This window comes from Hyaena hyaena, unplaced genomic scaffold (genome assembly GCF_003009895.1).
Source record: "Hyaena hyaena isolate Hyena2069 unplaced genomic scaffold, ASM300989v1 scaffold_342, whole genome shotgun sequence".
Lineage (NCBI taxonomy): Eukaryota > Metazoa > Chordata > Mammalia > Carnivora > Hyaenidae > Hyaena > Hyaena hyaena.
In genome coordinates this window covers 1,322,934-1,347,439 of record NW_024080974.1, presented here as the reverse complement: position 1 = coordinate 1,347,439, position 24,506 = coordinate 1,322,934, and the positions used below count along the sequence as shown (strand labels likewise).

The 24,506-nt window shown below is 37.4% G+C and overlaps 1 protein-coding gene across 3 annotated transcripts; it reads right to left on the bottom strand.

The window, feature by feature from the left end:
• Positions 1 to 964: 964 nt before the first annotated feature.
• Positions 965 to 18,414, bottom strand: GEMIN2 (gem nuclear organelle associated protein 2). Of its 3 annotated transcripts, XM_039249563.1 has the most exons (10): positions 18,256 to 18,414; positions 17,824 to 17,908; positions 15,524 to 15,613; positions 15,199 to 15,258; positions 12,111 to 12,224; positions 10,193 to 10,237; positions 8,345 to 8,413; positions 5,001 to 5,111; positions 2,694 to 2,752; positions 965 to 1,400 (listed from the first exon to the last, which is right to left on the bottom strand). In XM_039249563.1, the coding sequence occupies exons 1-10, from the start codon at positions 18,390 to 18,392 to the stop codon at positions 1,361 to 1,363; spliced, it is 810 nt and encodes a 269-aa protein (XP_039105494.1). In that variant the 5' UTR covers positions 18,393 to 18,414; the 3' UTR covers positions 965 to 1,360. The 3 variants fall into 3 exon arrangements, with proteins under 3 accessions (XP_039105494.1, XP_039105496.1, XP_039105495.1); XM_039249565.1 differs by lacking the exon at positions 2,694 to 2,752; XM_039249564.1 differs by lacking the exon at positions 10,193 to 10,237.
• Positions 18,415 to 24,506: the final 6,092 nt, after the last annotated feature.

Here is a 24,506-nt window from a genome sequence, read left to right as displayed (position 1 = left end):
CAAAACTACTGGTTGCTTGATCCACAGGTATTTCCAATGCCCTCTTCCTTTCCCTGTGCCCCCAACCCCCACGCCCTTTTCCTTTTCTACCTCTTACTGGAAAGACTAGAAAGGCTTACAGTTTTGCTTCCCCACCCTTCTTGAGCTACAGGTGATCCTGTTATACACTTGTGGCCAACAGATGAACACAAATCTGCTATGAATTTCTGGAGGTTTTGCTTTTATGAGAAAAGAATCAGATGTGAAAGGCTCTGACTCGTTCCCCCTTTTTTCAGTCACACTGCCTTATCACATTCAGTACAGACACATTGCCTTGAACTGCAGTGGCCATCTTGTTACTTACACGGAAAAGGCCAAAAGACTCAAGAGACATTGGTATTGTGGAATCAATCACAGAACCAATGCCAGTAGCCAGGTCCTCTAGACATCTCGTGTGAGAAAAATAAAACCCTACTGAAAAACCATTGCTACTTGGATCTTCTGTTAAAGTAGAAAACATTCCTATCCAATAAAGAAATAGATAAAAAATACATAAATTGTAAGTGATATGAATAAGAGATTTGACAGAAAAAATGATGTATTAAGAAAAAGTACTATTGAAAATGACTTGTTAAGAAACTTTTGTTTGTATAATAAAGCAGTTAAAAAGTATTGTGCTTAAAGGGAAAACATTAATTTTGTTGCCAACTGTGAAAACATTTGCCATTAAATCAGGATTATCTTAATTCTAATACTAAGGACATTTATCCATTGTCTTTTGCTCAAGATTCAAACAAGATTTTTTTAAATGTTTATTTATTTTGAAAGAGAGAGAGAGAGAGAGGAGGGAGAGGCAGAAAGAGGGAGTGAGAGAATCCCAAGCAGCTCTGTACTATCAGTGCAGGGCCCAAGTGGGGCTGGATCCCATAAACTGTGAGATCATAACCTGAGCCAAAACCAAGAGTTGGACTCTTAACCAACTGAGCCACCCAGGGTGCCCCAAAAAACACATTTTCAATAAAAGTTCATGTGTATATATGTAAAGAAACAATGAAACAGCACCTCTAAAATGTCATCATACAGTTTGTGTATAGGATGCTTCACCAATAAATGGCACTCAATTTGTTTTAAAAGCATGTGATTACAGAAAACTGTTTAAACTATTCATCAAAAACAGGCTGGTTGGGATTTTCCAAAGATACTTCAGATATTCAAAGCAATACAATTTATCTCCTGAATATCAAGTTGAGATGCACAGGTTGAGATGAAGAACTTTCAAACAGTGCTGAAGACACAATTCTCACTTGAGTTCTCACTGTACATCCTCAGACTCAGGCTGCCTTCATCACTGGTATCTTCTTTCCCGGAGAGATCAACTACATCAAGATGGTTCATCAGCTAAATCACGTTGGTCAAAATACCTAATAAAGAAAGAATTTAACATATGCTTTAAAAATATTAATAGCAGCACTACTTATAATAGCAAAACACCAGAAATAACCCAAACATCCATCAATAAGGGCACTGGTTGAATAAACAACAGTATATCAACATAGTGAAAGACTATAAGGCTTCTGTAAAGAAGAAATGAGGAAAATACCTACATTGCTATAGTGCAATTTCTAGAATTTATTAAGTGAAAAAAGAAAGGTACAGAACAGTATGTTTAGTATGCTACCTTTTATGAGCATGTGTATGAATGCAGATATATTTATATATACTTGCTTCTACTTTAAAAAAAACAATGAAGGATAAACCAAAAGTTAATAATAAAATGGAAAACTAAGGACAAAAGCTAAAGACGATAAAGGTGAATTCTAAAATATTTCAAATGAACCTTCAATTAAAATTTTAACTTTGTAATAATGTAAATACTTTATGTGACTATAAAACAGGATTAAAAAAACAGAGAATAGGGGCGCCTGGGTAGCTCAGTTGGTTAAGCGTCCAACTTTGGCTCGGGTCATGATCTCATGGATCGTGGGTTTGAGCTCCACAATGGGCTCTGTGCTGACAGCTAGCTCAGAGCCTGGAGCTTGTTTAGGATTCTCTGTCTCCCTCTTTCTGACCCTCCCCTGTTCACGGTGTCTCTCTCTCTCAGAAATTTAAAATTTTCTATCCTCACTGGTAATTAAACAAATACACATAAAAACACTTTTTACCTTTTTATTAGGAGAATGGAAATATATTAATTGGGCAGTCTCACTGATACTTTCATAGGAACACAGAAAGGTATGAGTTTCTGGAAGGCAAACTGTTAATAAATATCTTGGTTTTAAAAGTACATGCCTAGGTGGCTTTAGTCGGTTAAGCATCCGACTCTAGATTTCTATTCAGGTCATGATCTTGCAGGTTGAGTTTAAGCCCAGCATCAGGCTCCATGTTGGCAGTGCAGAGCCTGCCTGGAATTCTCTCTTTCTCCCTCTCCCAAAATAAATATATACACTTAAAAAAGAAGTTCATGCCTAAGTAAATAAATAAATAGATAAATAAATAAATAAAAGTACATGCTTGCCTTTAACTTACTACTAGGAGTTTGCCCTCAGGAAATAACTTTCTCTGCAGGTCTTCACTGCAGAGAAAAACTAAAAATATAGGGAATTGTGATATGTATAATATTGTTTCCTTATACCTTAACTTCCTCTGCTTGAAAATGAAAATAATATTCTCCATTAATAACACTATTATAAAGCAAGGAGCCAAGGGTTACTTACCTGCTAACCAGGCAGATTAATAAATTCAAAGCAGGAACCCGCTCATCATCTTTGCTGTCCTAAAGGAAAAAAAAAATGTAGATTTTTCCCTAATAAAATATTAGGGAAAAAATTCTCCCTAATATTTTTGGGGGCAAATTTCCTTTTAAGATGCAAAACATGCATAATATCACTATTATTAGATAATAGTAATAACCACATGGCAATAAAAAACTCAAAGAAAAAGGAGAAAACTATAGAATTAATAACACTGGAGGAACATCTAACATGATCTTTTATGGGTTTTTTGTTTTTTTTTTAATTTCTAGGAGAGAGAGAGAGAGAGACAGTGTGAGCAGGGGAGGGTCAGAGAGAGAGGGAGTCACAGACTGAAACAGGCCCCAGGCTCTGAGCTGACAGTCAGCACAGAGCCTGATGCGGGGCTCGAACCCACGAACCGCGAGATCATGACCTAAGCGAAAGTCGGATGCTTAACCGACTAAGCCACCCAGGCGCCCCTAACATGATCTTTTAAAGAAAAGGTCCTCAACAGGGAGAAGAAACAGTTGAAGCCTCAAAGGAGAATAACTTGGGAGAGAGATCTTTTCTGGTACCAAATAGAGGAGCAAAACAAACAAAAAAGCGCCTATATCCTAACTAGACAGTAGTGAAAAAAATTATGTAAAAATATATTAAAGAGCTTACAACTAAGGAGTATAATCCTGGCTTCTAAATTAAGACATACCCAAAACAGTCCAGATCAGGTTCTCAATTTCTCAATTATAATGAAGTAGTTGCTGAACTGTATATTTTAGAAAGTAGTCCTACAGAGTATGAAATTTATTTTTCATTCATTCTTCATTTTAAGATTTTTTTAAATTATTTTAACATTTATTTTGAGAGAGCATGTGTGCCTGCATGCACATGAGCAGGAAAAAGGCAGAGAGAGAGGGAAAGAATCCCAAGCAGGCCCTGTGTTGTCAGTGCAGAGCCCCGTGTGGAGCTCGATCCACAAATACGGTGAGATCATGACCTGAGAAGAAATCAAAAGTCAGACACTTAACTGACTGAGGCATGCAGGTGCTCCTAAATTTTTATTTTTTTAAAGTCATCTCCACATCCAATGTGGGGCTTCAACTAACAACTCCACAAACAAGGGTCACATGGCCTGCTGACTGAGCCAGCCAGGTGCCCCTGAAATTTATTTTTATACATTTCAAGATTTAGTCACAATAACCTATTGAGTAATGTTATAACAGACATGTCCCATGTTATTTCAAACTAGGGACACACTTCATGATGTTAGTGCACTCAACTCTATGTGTCAAGCACTAATATGGAACAAAGCTAAATAAAACCTACTACCTGCTAATATAATAGCACAGAAGATGAAATATCCATATTAACCTTAAGGAAAGGAAAAATGTGTTAAGCACCCATAAAAAAGATACAAAGTATGCTGGGAAAATAGAGGATACAAAGATTCTTTTTAATTGTTAGGATCAGGGAAAGTAGCTCAGTTGGTTAAGCATCTGACTTCAGCTCAGGTCATGATCTCAAGGTTTGTGACTTTAGTCCCACATCCCTGCTTGGGATTCTCCCTTTCTCTTTACACCTCCCCTGCTTGTACTCTCTCCCTCTCAAAATAAATAAATAAAAACTTAAAAAAAAACAACACCAAAAGTAGTGCAATATGAGCCAGACTGTAAAAAGTAAATGCTGTTTAGATGCAGAACTAGAAGACTGAAAAGGCACTTCTATAGAGGAAATAAAGTCTAGGAAAAAAACATAGGAAATATTTACTTAGTATTAGTAGCAAGTACATTTTGCTTGGAGTACAGGCCATATAAGCTAGTTTCGGCCATATGAGGGATGTTTAATAAAAATATTTTGGAGTAGTCAGTGGAGAACAAGTATACATTTTGTGGAAGGGAAAGAAGGGATGAAAGAAGATAAATCACAAATGGGCTTAATCTGGGATAAAATTTATTTATATTGTACTGCTGTAGGTATGAGTCAGTTAAGCATCTGACTGGAGAAATTCAAAATAATCATTATGAGGGGCGCTTGGGTGGCTCAGTTGGTCAAGCGTCCGACTTCAGCTTAGGTCATGATCTCACGGTTTGTGGGTTTGAGCCCTGCATCAGGCTCTGTGCTGACAGCCTGCTTCAGATTCTATGTCTCTCTCTCTCTCTCTCTGACCTTCCCCTGCTCACACGGTCTTTCTCTCTCTCAGAAATAAATAAAACATTAAAAAAATTGTTTTAAAACAAAATAATCATTGTGTCAGAGACTGTTAGTCCTTTGAAATAATAAGTTGTAACTTACCACTAAGAGTCTTACTTCAGAGCACCTTCTTGCAAGCTGCCGAATCAGTGAATGAGCCTCAGGTAATAAAGGTTTTTCAAGACAGGCCAATAAAGCATAAAGCCACCTTCCCTAAACAGGATTTTAAAAGGTAGTAAGTTGCAAATATTGCACTGTAGGTTTAACTTTAAAATGTCCGATGTTGTGTCTGGTTATTTGCTATGGATTAATTCATGTAACATTTAACTGTATTATGTTTGGATACAGACAACAAAGGATCATCTAGACATCCAGCTGATCTCTTTTGGATCTTTTGTTTACTATAAACACACAACATCAGACACTTCAAAATACCCTTAGCCCCAAAGAATTCATTTCAGAGATTCTTACTACAATTGAAGTCTTAATTCAGGAGCAGAAAACTACATTAAGAAGTGTGTAAGTCCTTGCAAAAATTAAGATACCTTTTTTCTCTACCGTCCATAGAGAGATGCATGAATAATTTTATAGCTTTGTCCCCTGTGTCTATACAAAGGAACTATACTTTAAATGAAATAATGTTCTGATACTTCTATACTTCTATAAGTACCATGGCAAATGAAATCTATCCCCATCTTCTTTTAAAACGGGGTTTTTCAGACTATTAATAAATAAATAAAATGGGTTTTTATTTTCAGTAACAAAAGGAATATACACAATGCAGGAAATCTGAAGAATACAAAAGCACAAAGGAATAAACAAACCTGCAATCCCACCATCCAGATAAAATTTTTGCTAAAACTTTAAAAATGTTCATCTTTTTCCTATTTATACATACAACTTTTAAAAGGTAAAGCTCCATCATTACTTTAACATTAATAATGTGGTAATAACATTTTGTAACTATCTCTTTTACTTGCATTACATAATAAATATGATGTTGTTATAGTTATATGGGATTGTTATATGGGATTAATGAGGGAATGTTATTAATCTCAACATAGCACATATATAAATAGTATTTAACCACGCACTTATCATACTTTCCTGTCATAGCTGGTTTATTCTTTCTTACCCCAAACTTTGTGAGGTTATAATGATAGACGTTATACCTCCAGGACTCACTCTAGAGTTGGAACACAATAGGAGCTTAATTAAATATTTGTGGAATGAATGTTCCATTTTGGATGCACCAAAATTTCTTTAGTCAATTTCCTATTGTTGAGCACTTAGGAGGTTTAATTTGTTGCTGTTATATAAAAAATAGTGAGATAAATATCCTTAAAGTTTTACTCATAACCAAATGTCTTTTAACCTACAGAAATAGCAATTGTATATGGTTCAACTTAAAGTGGAGTTTCAGGGAAAAGAAACAAGAATCCCTTGCCGATGGTATTATTAACTGGTTCATTCCTTTTGGAAAGCAATCTGGTAGAATGTAACCGATGCTTATAAAACCTTGACCCAATAATTATATTCTAGCAATATCCTGAGAAATTGACAATGAAAATGAAATTAATATAAATGTTTATAACTTAGTCATGATGTAAAATATAAGGAAGAACCCAAATGATCATTAGAGAATCAAAGTAAACTATAAGACATTAAGACAATGGAGGGGCGCCTGGGTGGCTCAGTCAGTTCGGCATCTAACTTCAGCTCAGGTCATGATCTCACTGCTCATGGGTTCAAGCCCCGAGTTGGCTATGTGCTGACAGCTCCGAACCTGGAACTTGTTTCAGATTCTTTGTCTCCCTCTCTCTCTCTCTGCCCCTCCCCCACTCACACTCACTCTCTCTCTCAAAAACGAATATTAAAAAAAAGACATTAAGACAATGGAAATTACGTGAATGTGAATTATCATACAGAAATATATATATGATAGGTGAGCTAAAAATCCCAGAATACATTAATTATACTATGTAAAAGGCACATTTGACCACTGAATTAGAAACAGTGATTTATTTTTTAAATTTTTGTTTATTTTTAATTAGAAAAATTTTCTTAAATGCTTTTATTTATATTTGAGAGAGAGGGACAAAGCCTGAGTTGGGGAGGGGCAGAGAGAGCGCAAGACACAGAACTGGAAGCAAGCTTCAGGCTCTGAGCTGTCAGCACAGAGCCCAATTTGGGGCTCAAACTCATAAACTGCGAGATCATGACCTGAGCCGAAGTCGGATGCTTAACCGACTGAGCCACCGAGGTGTCCCAACAGTGATTTATTTTGATTTATTTTTTAGAAACAGTGATTTTAAACATTGTTTTTCACTTAAACAGTACACGTAATAAGCAGAGATAATAATACAATATTATTATCGGAATTATTGTAATTACAATATTGTAATTATTATTATTATTGTAAAATACAATAACGAAAAATGAAAATCTAGTGATAAAGAATACGACCATTATACTTATCTAAGGGCCTTATCTAAGCCACTTGGCTGAATGGCAAGCTTAGAAACTTGTATAGTGTATTGCACTGTTGGTTAATCTGTTTCTCTCAGACAGACTCTAAACTTCTGGAGGGCAAATATTGTATCTTATGCTTTGACATGGAGCTTTGGAGCCTCAAGTACACTCTTCTACAAATATCCTTAACTATAAAAAAATACATATTTCCAAAAATTAAATCTAGCTTCCAAGGACAATAAAATTTCTTACTAGGGGATTAAAGCAGATAATTCATTTATATAATGCCCACCAAACTGACACGTTTTCAAAGGTGAAATACGAACTGTGAATATAAAACTATAAAGTAGAGGGGCCATTGTAGCGTAGTTGTTAAGAGTGTAGCCAGGCTACTGGGGTGTGAATCTCTGTTCTGCCAGTTGTGAGATGTGTGACCTTAAGAAAGTTACTGAATCCTTGTGTGCTCCAGTTTCCTTATCTGTAAAATGCAAATAACAGCTCATAGGTTACTGGAGGATTCAAAGAGTCCCTATATTCAAAGTCCTTAGAGGAATGCCTGGCACATAGTGCTTGCTATTATTGTTGGCATTTGATAGTCTTTGTAGATTGGATGCCAAAGCCATGTGAGAAAATGTATTTCAAACTTTGTTAGGAGAGTCAAAATAGAATTTCCATACTGGATGCCAGTTTGTACCTATTTGTCACTGGACTGCCATGAGATACTCTTTTCCCAGGATATAAATAAACTCTTTAGCTGACTTTTTCTAAGGCAAGTCTTTTTCAACAAAAGAAATAGTATGTTGATTTGCATTCCAGCATAAATTCCTAATTTCAGTGCAAGCAAGCATAGTTTACATTGTACACATAGTTATACATAGGTATGATACATACACATATAAACATGTTAGTCATACCTCATATATAAAATAAGTATATATAATTTTGTCTATGAAAATAAAAAGATGCAATAGTACCAGTTCTGGAGTAAAGTCTCTTTCTCCAAACCAATTGCTCAGATATTCCAAGACACTAGTTACTGTCGCCTAAAAAAAAGGAGAAAGGGGAAGTGGAAGAGATAAATTAGTAATAAAACAAAGGTAAGTTCAACATGGGTTTCATTAAGTTTAGTTAGAAAACAACTCTGGGGGTGCCTGGATGGCTCAGTCAGTTAAACATCCGGCTTCAGCTCAGGTCATGATCTCATGGTTCGTAGGTTCGAGCCCCACGTTGGGCTCTGTGCTGACAGCCAGCTCAGAGCCTGGAGCCTGTTTCGGATTCTGTGTCTACCTCTCTCTCTGACCCTCCCTGCTCACACTCTCTCTCAGAAATGAATAAAAAACAAAAAACAAACAAAAAAAGAAACAACTCTGATATTTAAAGTGGTCCCATTCTTTAGACTTCCAGAGAAAATTATGATTGTATTTAGTAATTGATTAGGTGGCTCACTCAGTGAGAAGAGACTTTTTAGACAAATACTCTTATTTACTTTCAAGCATCAATATCTTGGCTTAAATCCTAGGATTTCATTTGTAACTACTAATTTAGTTTATAAATACTTGAAAAAACTCCATGTACTTTTTTTTTTTAATTCCACTCTTAAAAAAACTGTGTAAACGCCTTCAAGTTATTTTCATTAAGTCAAAGTAAAAATCTAAAGAGAAAATTACTGTGGAGAAAGATCTGTTTTAAAGCTAAATAGGCACAATTTATTAAACTGTTGAAAATACTCTTTTACTTATTTAAGTATAGTTGGACACTGAGAATGACCACAATAGTATTTAATGCAAATGATCATGTAAGTTAAACTGTTAGCCAGTATATGATTTACAAAAGAGTATGACTTTTAAAAAATATTTATCTTCCAAGGGCAACCAATGCTCTGTGAAGGCAAAACAATCAAAAGCTTTACTTGCTCTTTAAATAGGTAATAGAGTTCCTCATCCTAAAAGACTGAAGAACCAAAGTCCATATTTCTCCCCTTTGATCTAAGAAATTAAGTTATTTCATTCTTTTTCTTTAAAAAAAAAATTTTTTTTAGGGGCACCTGGCTCAGTCAGTTGAGCATCCAACTTCAGCTCAGGTCATGATTTCATGGTTCGTGGGTTCAAGTGCTGCGTTGGGCTCTGTGCTGATAGCTAGCTCAGAGCCTGGAGCCTACTTCGGATTCTGTGCCTCCCTCTCTCTCTGCCCCTCCCCTGCTCATGCTGTGTTTCTGTCTCAATAATAAACATTAAAAAGAATTTAATAAAAAAAAGAAAAAATTTTTAATGCTTACTTTTGAGAGACAGAGAGCACAAGCGGGGGGTGTGCAGAGAGAGAGGGAGACACCGAATTCGAAGCAGGCTCCAGGCTCTGAGCTGTCAGCACAGAGCCTGATGTGGGGCTTGAACTCACTAACTGCTAAATGATGACCTGAGCCAAGTCAGAGGCTTAACTGAGTGAGCTACCCAGGCGCCCCTATGTATTTCATGATAATCTCACTTTGATTTTACTTCAAACCCCAAAATCTAAGACTTAGAACTGAAATGTATACAATTGAATAGTTTAGTGACATGATTTAGTATGAGCTCTGGAATTAGGTCCATTAAATTTTGCTGAAAAACCACTTGCAAGTCACTTAATCTCCAATTTTATTTCCTAATCTATAAAAATTGTATATTACTAATAACTCCGCATAGAGGGCTGTATTGGGGATTAAATACGAACTGTTAAAAAGTTTAGAATAAGGTCTTATATACTGTAAGTATTCAAGAAATGTATTCATAATACTTTCACACACACTGAAAACAAAAGAATAAATACAGCCTTATTATGGATTTTACCTGATTCATTCTGCTAACAATACTAAGCAAGGGAGGAAAACCAATCTGAAAGAAAAAGGAGACTGAAATTTACTAAATGGTATTATAAAGGAGGCTTCACTTTATTTTTCAAATTGGTGAATTTCTCACCACACTAGTATTTAAAAATAAAGAATGAATAAAGAAATTCCTTCACTGCCCATCATAATAAAACATCTCATCAACTACAATGTTGGTAATACCTCAAAAAATGTTTTGCAATCTGAATATATAAATTTTAAAATAGTGATCTTGGTATTAAAATGTTAAAGTATGCAATTTCTTAAAATGATAATACGATATAATTGATACTATGACAATAACATGTTGTATACACTTTTTCAAAATCTTCAGCTAAAGCTAACATTTTCAGGAATTAAAGGTACTTGACTTAGAGTGATTTTTCAAACCTAATCTGATTCAGGTAAAAAAAAGTACTTTGAAATATAATGCTGGGGACCGTCATTATGAAACTTCTGAGAAAGTTAAGAGGATATGCATTAACTCTGCGTCCTTAAATGATTCTTTCACATGGTGTATTTTACTTGTGTATATAAGTAAAATAAATACAATAAATTTTAATAAGTTTTAACTGTCAAATTAAAATACATTTTGAAATGTAACGTACATTATGGATATTATACAGAAGAACAAGAGATTGTATAAGAAACAGTGTCAAAGTAGCTAGCCTGCAGTAGATCTGAATCTACTTACACCCCTACCACCATGTGTAAGAGTGCCTATGTACCCAGGCCTTGTCGACACAGAATTTCAAATTTCCCTTTCTTAGTGTTACCTGAAAAATGGCAGATCAGTTGACTTCTATTTCTGTTACAAGTGAATATGGGCATCTTCTCATGCAACAGGAATTCATATTTTTATTTCTGTGAGCTGTCTATATTCTTTGCCTTTTCTGTTTTAATTGGGTTCTTGATCTTTTAATGATTTTTGGAGCTTTTACATTTTTTTGGATTAGTTTTTGTTGTTGTTTTGTGAAGTGTTGTTAACACTTCATCTCCAGAGTATGAATTCTACTAAGCATTTCTTTAGGTTTATTTATTTTGAGAGAGAAAAAGAGAGTGCACGCACACAAATGGGTGAGGAACAGAGAAAGGGGGAGAGAGAGAATCCCAAGCAGTCTTCCCACCGTCAGTGCAGGGAAGTCAGATGCTTAACCAACCAAGCCTCCTAGGTGCCCCTGAAATCTACTAAGCATTTTTAAGCATCTAACTGTGTCATATTTTCCTTTGTTTCCCTTACTACTCAAAACTCATAACCCATGCTAATTGAAAAAATGCCCTGGGGGCACCTGAGTGGCTCAGTTGGTTAAGCATCTGACTTCCCCTTAGGTCATGATCTCACAGTTCTGAGTTTGAGCCCTCCATTGGGCCCTGCACTGAACACGAGGAGCACACTTTAGATCCTCTGTCTCCTCTCTCCGCCCCTCCCTGGCTTGTACACACGCATGCATGTTTTTTCTCTCTCTCAAAAATGAAAATACATAAACAATAAAAAGAAAAAACAAAGCCCCTGAATCTTATCTAACTCACAAAATTATCACATAGCTAAAAACGAAGAGATAAGAAGCCCACCTAAAGAAAAGTCACAGTACATTGTTTCAAAAACTGGGATGTACTTTTTTAAGTTAAAGAGCCAATTAACTAAGTGTCAAAGGCTGGCAAATATTTTCTGTAAGGAGGCAAACAGTAAATATTTTAGGCTTTGCAGGCCACACACGGTCTCAGTCACTTAGTATTATAAAAAACATTCACAGCTCACTGGCTGCACAAAAACAGGCTGCAGACTAGATCTGGTCTAGGCTGTAGTCTGTGAAGTCTTTATATTAAATTATGCACCAAAATTAAAACACTTTTGTTTTGTTTATCTACATATCACCTACTTGCACATAATCGATTCCAGGACCTTCATTTGTAGCTGGTCCCACAGCCCCTTCAGCACATAACCTTTCACCCAGACAAAATTTTTTCCAGCCTTCTTCATCTTCAGACCTTGGCTAGAAGAAAAAGAAAAAGAATTTACCTATTTCTATGTATTTTTTTAAATGTTTTATTTATTTCTGAGAGAGAGAGAGAAAGAGAAACAGCATGAACAGGGGAGGGTGAGAGAGAGAGGGAGACACAGAATCTAAAACAGGCTCCAGGGTCTGAGCTAGCTGTCAGCACAGAGTCCGACGCGGGGCTCAAACCCACGAACTGTGAGATCATGACCTGAGCTGAAGTTGGACGCTTAACCAACTGAGCCACCCAGGCGCCCCATCTATATACTTTTCTTTTACTGAGTAGTAAAAGATATGGTGCCTGTTATGGACTGAATATTGTCCCATCAAAATTCATATGTTGAAGCCCTAACCTCCAGTAACTTAGACTGTGACTGTGTTTAGAGACAGGACCTTTATAATGGATTATATTACACTCAGGTTTTTAGGGTGGGCTTTCATCCAATCTGATTGGATTATTCCCTATAAGAGGGAATTTAGATATACCAAGAGGCACTAGAGATGCTTGTGCACACAGGAAAGACCACATTAGGACACAGCGAGAGGATGGCCACCTGCAAGCCAGAGAGGCCTCAAGAGGAGTCAAACCCACTAACACCTTGATCTGAGACTTGACAGCCTATAGAGCTGTGAGAAAATAAATCACTGTTTAATAAAACACCCAATCTTTAGTGTTTTATTACGGCAGCTCTAGCAAACAAATACAGTGCCCAAGTGTTACACATTATGTGGGACATATTTAGTTTGGATCAAACTTTAATGGACACTGACAAACAAGGGTAGGCTCAAAAAAGGGTGATAAAGATAGAAACTGGTATGGAAAAAAATGCACTAAGAATGCTTACAAGAACAAAGGATGTTTATACCAGGGAAAGTCACAGCGTGACGTACTTTGCATACCTGGAAGGACAGTCTAGTCAAAAAATAACAGGATTATTCTACACCACCAAATGTAGGAGCAGTGGGGAGAAGCATTCAGCTCAATATAACCAGGTTAAGAAAACAATTTTTATTTGTACACATCACCTTGCACATTACTTTGCATAGGTGCAGTTTTCCCCCTGCAGGATAAAGAGCTTTCATTAGATTCTCAGGACAGATATGAGACCCGCATTGTACTAGAACAATGTATTCGCCCTTTCCCATTACTCTATTAGGTCAGAGACTATTTCTGCCTCAGGTAACACTGAATACCCTGATTATTAAATATAGCAGGTGCTTAATAAGTGATTGAATAGATCAATAAGTGTTTATATTTACATAGTTGCTATAAATGTCAGAATGCTTTAAAAATTTTTCATTTTATTATTTACATAATGTTTACTTTTGCCATGATGAACATATTATTGCTATTAATATTCCACTGTTTTGAGGGACCATAACTTATTCAATCAATTATGTTAGATCATTTACACTTGTGACAAAATTATGTTGTCCTAATGTTACTAATGCAGCTTCTTTTTAAATTAGTAAGCATGTACCTTAAAGTCCTGATGCTGAGCAAGAAAAAAATATATCTACTCATCTACCCTTCCTCCCCGACCCCCTTTTAATAGGAGGCCACATAACACAGCAAAAGGCTTTGTAGCTAAATAAACTTCAATTTGAATCTCTGAATCTCAGCTATCCCTTTTTAGACCACTTTGGACAAGTAATATTAGTTCATTTTATACTTTTCTTAGAACAGAGCTTTCAACTGGTATGGAGAAGAAAGTAGTCTATAAAGTGAATCTCTCAGCTTTCAGCTGGTAGTCAAAGGCTATGCAAGCAGCCTCCTCCATTTATCACAATGTGTCACCCATGTAAAAGACATTAGGAGCACTGCCTATAGGAAGCTTCTAAAACCTGGAATCTACAAGTTACCTGAAACTGTGAGCAATATCGTGTGCACACAATTTTTTCCTCTGAATATAAATAACTTTCATTTGATTCTCAAGAAGAACATGAGACTTCCTAAAACATTAAAAGTATTGTCCCGGAACAATGTATCCATCTCTTCTCCAACTCCCATTTTTATTCAGTAGTCCAGACAGAACATATTTCCTGAAGAGTTTAAAATTATATCTAAGACAGGGCGCCTGAGTGGTTCAGTTGGTTGAGCATCCAACTTAAGGTCAGGTCATGATCTCACGGTTCGTGAGTTCGAGCCCTGCGTTGGGCTCTCTGCTGACAGCTCAGAGCAATGGAGCCTGCTACAGATTCTGTATCTCTCTCTGTCTCTGGCCCTTTCCTGCTCATGCTCTGTCTCTCTCTCAAAAATAAAATAAACTTTTAAAAAATTAAAAAAAGTTATATCTAAGGTGATAAGGCACAGAAAATACTACTTCCTAGTATGCATGACAAGCTTTACCAAAATATCTGTGGTATGGCACCATTACCTCACCAAATCTTATTGTAAATACTGAAAATATATTTATTTTCTAAAAAACTAATGCCTAGAAGAACCTTTAAAATTTGTACAGGCCTAACAATACCTATCCAAAGCCTCTCAAGATGCTGTGGATTAAAACTGTCATAAAAATAATAACTTGCATTACTGATTTTATACTTTTTTAAAAAAATTTTTTATGTTTTTTATTTATTTCTGAGAGAGAGAGAGAGGAAGAGAGAGGGAGAGAGAGACAGACAGCATGAGCAGGGGAGGGTCAGAGAGAGAGGGAGATACAGAATCTGAAACAGGCTCCAGGCTCTGAGCTGTCAGCACAGAGCCTGACATGGGGCTTGAACCTACGAACTGTGAGATCATGACCTGAGACAAAGTCGGACACTTAACCGACTGAGCCACCCAGGCGCCCCACTGATTTTGTACTTTTAAGGAAACCAATATAATGGAATTTTTTTCTATTACTGGTCAATGAAAAGCAACAAAAATAATACAGAATAAGTAGGTGAATCTTTAAAGACTGGCAGTAAATAGGAACCACTTCAAATAAGTACACATCATACAGCTTAAACAAAGAAACTTACATACCATGGTCACGTTACTGTCCAACTGTTGTGATTTCCAGTGACTTCTATGTCTGATCACACTCTGAAGGAAGAAAAGTTAGACAAGTGATCTTCAGTGAATGGATAACTGAAAAGAAATGAAGTTTGCAACACTGTAACAATCCTGAAATTTGGAAAACATGTTTCAAACTGTATTATGTCTAATAATTATAATTTGGTATATTTTAACTTCATCCTTCAGAAATCTTGAATCTTATTTTCCCAACTATAGACTAAGAACAGAAATAAATCTTGATGGAGGAAGGGGGGAGGGAGGGTTTTAATTTGGTTAAATAAAGTGCACTGACCTGTCGAACAGATGAAAACTGTGCCACTTGTTGTTGTTGCCATTGAAGTGTGGGACAATACCCTTCAGGAGCAGGCTGGCATCCTGAAAGCTAGAGATCAATTCATAAATATTACAATCAATGTCAGTGTTATAATTAGAATCTCATCCCCTTGCAAAGTAAAAGAAGAATCAAGATGAAGAGTAATAAAGTGAATGATTAAGACCAAATAAGAAAGATACTACACTTTTTGCACATGCAAAAAGTAGGTCTTTCACGTTACTATTTATGTTCAAATTTAAACATTAGGAAATGGGGCGTCTAGGTGGCTCAGGTCATGATCTCACGGTTCCTGAGTTCGAGCCTGGAGCCAGCTCTGAATTCTGTGTCTCTCTTTCTCTCTGCTTCGCCCCACTCATACTCTGTTTCTGTCTCTCTCTCAAAAAAACAAACACATGTTAAACATTAGAAAAGCATCCTTGCATAGTCACTTCAGTAAGAGCAATTATACAAGTCTTGATGACATAATCTAGTCCTAACTTCCTATAATAACAAAACTGTTTGAAACAAAAAAATACATCAGAAATAAAGGATTCTGGTATGGGTAGAATGTCCTCAAATAATTTAAGACACTTGACTTTACAAGGGCTACTTCAGCTTCCTAAGACAGCACAACAGTTCAAAATTAATCACATACTGCCCTGAAATTAAATAGTATGGTCATTTTTTAAAAGCTAAGTATACAAGACATTCTCTTCCATCAACTAAAAACTTATAAATAGGAATGATATGAAACATTATAGTATCTGAGTTAAAATTTCTTGATTATAGGGGCCCCTGGGTGGCTCAGTCAGTTGAGCATCCAACTTCAGCTCAGATCTCACGGTTAGTGGGTTCGAGGCCATGTTGGGCTCTGTGCTGACAGCCAGCTCAGAGCCTGGGGTCTGTTTCAGATTCTGTGTCTCCCTCTCTTACCCTCCCCTGCTCATGCTGTGTATCTCTCTCTCTCTCAGAAATAAAACATTTTAAAAAATTAAAAAAATAAAATTTCCTGATTATAAACATCAAATAAAGAAATTACTTAGAACATGAAAGGAAAAGGACTTCTCACAATTTAAAAACTGCTGCTCTCCTCTGACCTTGGGTTAAATAGTACGTTCCCCAGAGAGACCTTCTGTCACTACTTTATATTGTTACTCATTGGTCATTATACATTTGACTTTCTTCACAACAATAGTCACAATATATAATTATTTAGTTTGCTTGTTTGCTCTCTGTCTTCCTCAGGAGAATGTAAACTCTGTTAGGGTAGGGATTTTTCTGTCTCATTCTCTGGTGTATTCCCAGTGCCTGGCACAACCTAGATGCTTAATAAAAAATATGGTGGGGTGCCTGGGTGGCTCAGTCAGTTAAGTGTCCAACTTCAGCACGGGTCATGATCTCACGGTTCATGGGTTCCAGCCCTGTGTGGGGCTCTGTGCTGACATCTAGATCAGAGCCTGGAGCCTGTTTCGGATTCTGTGTCTCCCTGTCTCTCTGACCCTCCCCTGCTCACACTGTCTCTCTCTCTCTCTCAAAAATAAATAAAACACTAAAAAAAACTAAAAAAAAAAAAATGCTGGATACGGGGTGCCTTGGTGGCTCAGTCAGTTAAGCGTCTGACTCTTGATTTTGGCTCAGGTCATGATCTCACAGTTCATGAGTTCAATCCCCATATCAGGCTCTGCGCTGGCAGTGCTGAGTGTGCGTGGGATTCTCTGTCTCCTCTCTCTCTCTGCCCCTCCCCTGCTTGCTCTCTCTCTCAAAATACATAAAGAAACATTTAAAAAATATGCTGGATAATATAAATGAACAAAAATGTTCAACCTGATCAAGTAGTCAGAAAAATGTAAGATACTTGACTTTCTATTCTTAAAAAACAAAACCCAGTCAAATTCAAAACATGAGAACTATACTAAATAAGATTAAACAGCAGCCCAACAATAATTATGAAGACAATAAGGAAAAGGTTTCCTAAAAATAAAAGAGAGTGTAAATAACCTATTTAAAGAGTCCTTTAGGATTGGATCACCTCCTTAAAATATGATCAGTAAGTCTCCATTAATGCCAGGGCTACTGAAAACCTCTCTGGAGGCAGTAAATGCCAACTGTCCTTTTGGGGGAAAAGTACAAGCTAATGTCTAAAGTCACAGGGAGTAATCAGATCTTACATATATCATAATAGATACTGTGGGATACCATTGCATTCATCTTTTAATATAGACTGCGAAGTGGGGGTGAAGGGGAGAGGGAAGAATCCCCTGCTGGGTAATAAAACTTACAGAAACATTCACACTTTGCTTCCTTTTCAACTTCTTTGGGTCAATCTGAGCTACCACAACATCTGGGCATTGAGCTGCTTCGATCCTACGAGCAAGCAATAAATGCAAGAAATGTGATTACAGCTGTGCTTTGTTTATGTGTAGTAAAACAAGGGATCCATTTCTACAGTTCTTTACGAATACAGAAAATAAGTTCAGAATTGCAATTCAAGTACTAAACAATATATTTCTGAAAGTAACTGCACTGAAAGCAAGGAATTTAAGAACATCAATCTTGACACAGGTAAAACTCAACCATATAAAGATGTAATCAAGCTATCCTGATTCGACCCTACCTCGCGAGATATTGGGGACGGCAACAGAGGCGGGGCTTTATCACATTTACGGGGCAGAGCGGATGACCAGCCCACCCTCACAGGCCAAATCACTCACTGGACCCGCCTCAGGTATTCTTGAGGCGTGCTCGGGGGTACGGAGGGATCAAAACTTTCTGTCAAGTCGCAGGGCTCCACTGGCAACAGCCGGGGCATCAACTCTTCTACTGCAGACTCTGCTGGTATCCACGCCATGGTTTTTAACCCAGCAGTCCCATCCAGCGCATGCGCCAAATTTAGGTCACAGCGCAGGCGCAGAAGTAGGCACTTTAGGCGCGGGTTTGAGGGAAGCAGGGTTTACGGGCCGTAATTGCTCTTGAGGAAGTCTGCTAATTGTCCCAAGGTTAAGGTTCCGGTAGTGTAATGAAGACTGCGAATTTAGTTCCTTGCAAGAATGGTTCTGAAGTATTTCTTATTTATTTTGAGGGGGGTGGGAGGGGCAGAGAGAGAGGGAGACACAGAATTCGTAGCAGGGTCTAGGGTCTGAGCTGTCAGCACAGAGCTAGATACCAGGCTGGAACACAGGAACCCCGAGATCATGATCGAAGTCTGGTGCTCAACTGACTGAGCCAGCCAGGTGTCTCAGATTTTTTTAAATTGTCTTCAAGAAATCCTTTCTTCCCCGTTTTTTCTCCTCCCTCCCTCCCTCCCTTCCTTCCGTCTCCCTTCCTTCCTCCCTCCCTCCTTTCTCTCTTTCTTTCTTTCTTTCTTTCTTTCTTTCTTTCTTTCTTTCTTTCTTTCTTTCTTTCTTTCTTTCTTTCTTTCTTTCTTTCTCTCTCTCTCTCTCTTTTTCTTTCTTTCTTTCTTTCTTTCTTTCTTTCTTTCTTTCTTTCTTTCTTTCTTTCTTCTTTCTCAGCTCTAGATTCTTAAACTCCTGGTAGACACGTCAACTATATTTCCTCATGTAATTTTTACAGCAATCTTTTGAAGTAAGTGATATCCAGATTTTGTAGGGGAGAAAATCAATGGAGAAAGGGATTAAATACAACTGTGACTTTCTCCGAAAGGGGAAGAACCATTTCCAACCCAGATTTATCCAATGCCAAATGAATGAAAAATTAATTTTCCAGAGAAATTTCTTGTGTTTGGCTACTTGAAAGATCACTTTATATTTGTCTGAAATGAATGTTGGTCCTTGAGTAGCTATCACTTTATTTCTTTTTGTTTTCCCCAGAAAGATCCCTTTACTTAAATACGAGTTGTGAAAGGATAAAGCTAAATGCCAATACCCAAAAGTTACCATGATTAATCTTAGAGCCAATCTTGTGAGGTAGGTATTATTATATCTCCATTTTATAGGTGAGGAAACAAGTCAGAAATGGATTAAGTAACATATGACTTCACTCATATGAGGACTGTAAGATACAAAACAGATGAACATAAGTAAAGGGAAGCAAAAATAATATAAAAACAGGGACGGGGACAAAACATAAGAGACTCTTAAATATGGAGAACAAACAGGGTTACTGGAGGGGTTTTAGGAGGGGAGATGGGCTAAATAAGTAAGGGGCATTAAGGAATCTATTCCTGAAATCACTGTTGCATTATATGCTAACTAACTTGGATGTAAATTTTAAAAAATGGATTAAGTAACTTGTGCTCAGTAACAAATTCCAAGAAACAATGAAAGTGTCATAGTTCATTCTTTGTAAACAAGCTCTGAGTGAATACAACTGACTTTTATTTTCTAAGATTTATGTTTATTTTTAAGGCTTTTTTTTTTAAAGACTGCTTTAGGCTTGCAAGCAATTGATTTTTTTAATGTTTTTTAATATTTATTTATGTTGAGAGAAAGAGAGTGCTTGCACATGTATGGGAGGGGGAGAGAAAGAGGGAGAGAGAGAGAGGGAGAAAGATTCCCAAGCAGACACCATGCTGTCAGTTCAGAGCCTGATGCAGGGGCTCCGTCTCATGAACCATGAGATCGTGACCTGAGCCAAAATCAAGAGTTGGACACTCAACTAACTGAGCCACCCAGATGCCCACAAGCAACTGGTTTCAAAACTAGAATGTAACTTTCTCATTTGAAGCTAAAGTCAAGACAGTCCTTAGGTTAAGTGCTGAAGAATTTGTGCATATGAACAATAACTAAACAATTGGGAGACTTGAAAACACACTGCTTGGCTGCAGTCAAACTAGAATGTTATTTGGTTAAAAATGTTACTGATTTTGTCATAACTTTGTATGGTGACAGATGGTAACTATATGGTGGTGACCATTTCAAAAAAAATTTTTTTCCTGATTTTGAAAAAGACAAACTTAGAGGAAAATCTGTCCCCAAATGTTTGGTTAATAAGAAAATATTAGGAACAGTAAGTGATGACTTTATTTCTGGATTTTCTTACATTTTTTTTTTTGAAACTAACTTGTTAGCAATTTCCACTCATTTTTTTTGGAGAAAAGAACAGGTGGTTACCTAGAAGACCAACCACCAATGGAACAATACTTAGTACTGGACTCAATGTATAAGTATGTGGAAGAACTACACATGGAAGAAGGAGAAGAATAACAGAATGGAACAAAGGTTGTCCTAGGAAATAATTATTTTCCAAAGAAGAGGTGAGTAATTAAGTACATGAATGAACTGAAATGGTGCTAAATTTTTTGTTTCATTTTTAGATGTTTATATATTTTGAGAGAGAGAAGGAGAGAGTGATAGGGGAAGGGGCAGAGAGAGAAAATACCAGGCAGGCTCCACTCTGTCAGCATGAAGGTCGATGCAGGGCTCGATCTCAGGAAACGTGAGATTATGACCTGAGCGGAAATCAAAAGTCAGATGTTTAACCGACTGACCCACCCAGGGTCCCCTAAAAATTTAAATACAAAGGAACCAATTCATTCAGTAAAGAGGAAAGTAAATTAAAAAATTATGAGAGTGGCTGTCCTGATAATTAAACTGACATAAGAGTGATTCACGGAAGAAAAGCATTCAAATTTTATTTAGTATTTCTTACGTGTATGTGGGACACTTCACAAGAAAAATCAAGACCTAAACAAGTTAGGACTGAAAGCTTATACAATAGGTTGCACAAAGAGTAGTCCATTTTAAAAATGTAACAAGACAAAGGGGTCTGGGCTGGCACTGTTAATTGTGGGAAAGTAGGAAGAAAGGAGTTTAGTTTAACAAGGTTTGCACACATTTATCTCAGCTTCAACTCGCCCCACCTCCAGTGATAGGAAAGTCCTGCTGGTAGAGGGAGGGTACCTTTCACATGAGAGTTTTATTGCCTGCTTTCAGGAAGAAAAAGGAAAAGGAAGGTTGGAAGGCCCTTTGGGCATATGCTTTTTTTTTTTTTAAGTGCCTTTAAGTGCCAAAGAGGCATGTTTGGGGGTGGCATGTTCTGAACCCCTATTCTACTTTGAAGAGGGACATTCTATGAAATTGGTTTGGGGTGCATATTTGGCTTTCTTTAGTTGGTTGATCCTAAACTGGAAGCAGAGAAAAATATTAGAAAAGCTGTCCATTGTTAATTAAGTCCTGGGACAATTATTATGAAGTTTTTGTTTGGCTTCCTGCATTGTTGCTAGAGATAGCGGTGACTTCCTACAAGTTTGACTTCTAAGCTGCTTTCCCTGGCTGGTTACTGTAGAATAATCGGTTGGTTTCCTGGGATGGTTGCTGCAGATTTTAGGTCAGAGTGCTCTATTTTTATATGTATGGTCTGGCCATTGTCCATTTGTGTACTCAATCTCAGCAGGTAGAGGAAAGAGTTTGTTCAAGGCCTTATTACTAGAAGAAGTAGGTCATGTTGGAAAAATTGGAAAATTGGAAGGAGATCAGTATGGCTGATGCATAGAAAATAGGGAGTGAATGGAGCTGGACAAGGTTGTGAGATATGCAGCAGTTTATAGTTATGCACGGGAACCTTCTTACTCTGTGCTGGGGGCTGTCGATGCCTTCCAGCCGAAGACTACCAGCACACTCCTCTAGACACATGATTATGTGACTAGGGTATGTCTCAGTAAAAGAATACTAATTTATTTATCATAGGATTGGGGCCTTGCTGTCTCGCCCAAAAATACATAAACATTAAAAAATATTTTTTTAATGTTTTCTTTCTGAGAAAGAGAGAGAGAGAGAAAGAGAGAGAGAGAAAGACAGCGTGAGCAGGGGAGGGTCAGAGAGAGAGGGAGACCCAGAATCAGAAACAGGCCCCAGGCTCTGAGCTAGCTGTCAGTACAGAGTCCAATGCGGGTCTTGAACCCACGAACCGTGAGATCATGACCTGAGCCAAAATCGGACGCTCAACTGACTGAGCCACCCAGGCGCCCCACGTAAACATTTTTAAAAATTAAGAAAAAAGAAGTTACTTTTCTTTCTCAGGACTAAATGTTCTATATAGATTATCTCATTTAATCCTTAATATATTGTTATCCTAAGTGTCAGGTTACTGTGTTTATCTTCACTTTCAGATGAAGAAACTATGGAAACTCAGGAAACTCAGGAAAAGTTATGTGACATGCCTAGGTCATCCAGCTAGGAAGTGAGTGGAGTTGAGATTTTGTTCTGCATGGTCAAATTTAGGGAGCCGTTGCTCTAAATCCTTATGCTTCACAAGATACAGCTCAATAAAAGTAGCTAAATAGAGACTTAATGACCTACTGGTCATAGAGCAGAGAGAGGCAATGAAAAGATAAATACAAGGAGTGTGTCTTAATACACACCCTCTGGGCACGAACAGTCTCTATCTCTCTGTCTCTATGTCTCCCTCTCTCTCTCTCTCTCTTTGAAAATGCTGGCCTCCAACTTTGGAGTCCAGATCCACAAAGAAGACTACAAAGCTGACTTGATATCAGAAAATCAAAGCAAGGACTAACTTAATTATAGAACATGAAACAAAACTAAAACTTTACTCCTCTTTTAAAGTAAAAATACAGGGGTGCCTGGGTGGCTCAGTCAGTTAAGCATCCGATTTTGGCTCAGGTCATGATCTTATGGTTTGTGGTTTTGAGCCCCACATCGGGCTCTGTGCTGATGGCTCAGAGCCTGGACCCTACTTCAGATTCTGTGTGTGTGTGTGTGTCTCTCTCTGCCCTTCACTTGCTCACACTCTGTGTGAGTCTCTCTCTCTCAAAAATAAACATTAAAAAAATGTTTTAAGGGAAAATACAAACCCAGCTACTTCCTTTTAAAGTAGAAGTTCCCAGGTGCACCTGGGTGGCTCAGTTGGTTAAGCATCTGACTTCATCTCAGGTCATGGTCTCATGGTTCATGGGTTCTAGCCCCGCATTGGGCTCTGTGCTGATAGCTAGCTCAGAGCCTGGAGCCTGTCTTTGGATTCTGTATCTCCTGCTCTCTCTGCTAGTGCTGTCTCTCTCTGACTCTCAATAAATAAATAAATACATAAATAAATAAGAAATACTTAAAAATTTTTTTTAAATAAAGAAGCTCCCTTTTTTGCTACATGAGTTTTAATAATTCTTATGTTATTTACAAATCAAATAAATATTAGAGAAAGAGAAGGGGCACCTGAGTGGCTCAGTTGGTTAGGTGTCCAAATTTGGCTCAGGTCATGATCTCATGGTTTGTGAGTTTGAGCCCCACATTGGGCTTTCTGCTGTCAGCCTGCTTCAGATTCTCTGTCTCCCTTTCTCTCTGCCCCTCCCCTGCTCACGTTTTCTCTCTCAAAAATAAATAAAACATTAAAAAATAATAAAATAAAGTAAAAATTCTCTATATAAAAAGAAATATCAGTATATAGCCATTATTTGTTTCTTTGTGTCACTTTTCTTTAGGAGTAGATAAAAGTATTTCCTTTGTTTAGCTTGATTAAATAAAACTCTTAGTAATCATTCAGGAGTTGGCCAGAGTGGCAGAATGAAGTGATGTTGGAGTATAATACTGGTGGGGTACTCTCTGGAAGAGAAAAACTTGCTGTTTGAACAAGAGCTTGAAAGTTTAAAGGCAAGTCTTGTCAGCATTTCAAAGTGAAAAGATAGCCATAAAATGAAAACAGTGTTGTAGGTTTTATTTTATTTTTAAAAAATTTTAAATGTTTTTTATTTATTTCTGAGAGAGAGACAGCATGAGCAAGGAAGGATCAGAGAGGAAGGGAGACACAGAATCTGAAACAGGCTCCAGGCTCTGAGCTGGCTGTCAGCACAGAGCCCAATGCGGGGCTCAAACCCACGAACCATGAAATCATGACCTGAGTGGAAGTCAGACACTTAACCCACTGAGCCACCCACACGCCCCTGTTGTAGGTTTTAAATGGGCCTCAGCACCTTGATTTTGGATGTGCCAGTTTAACCTCTCTTATCTTTACATTCACTGTCTTGTACAGGGATTAGACTGAATAATCATTAAGG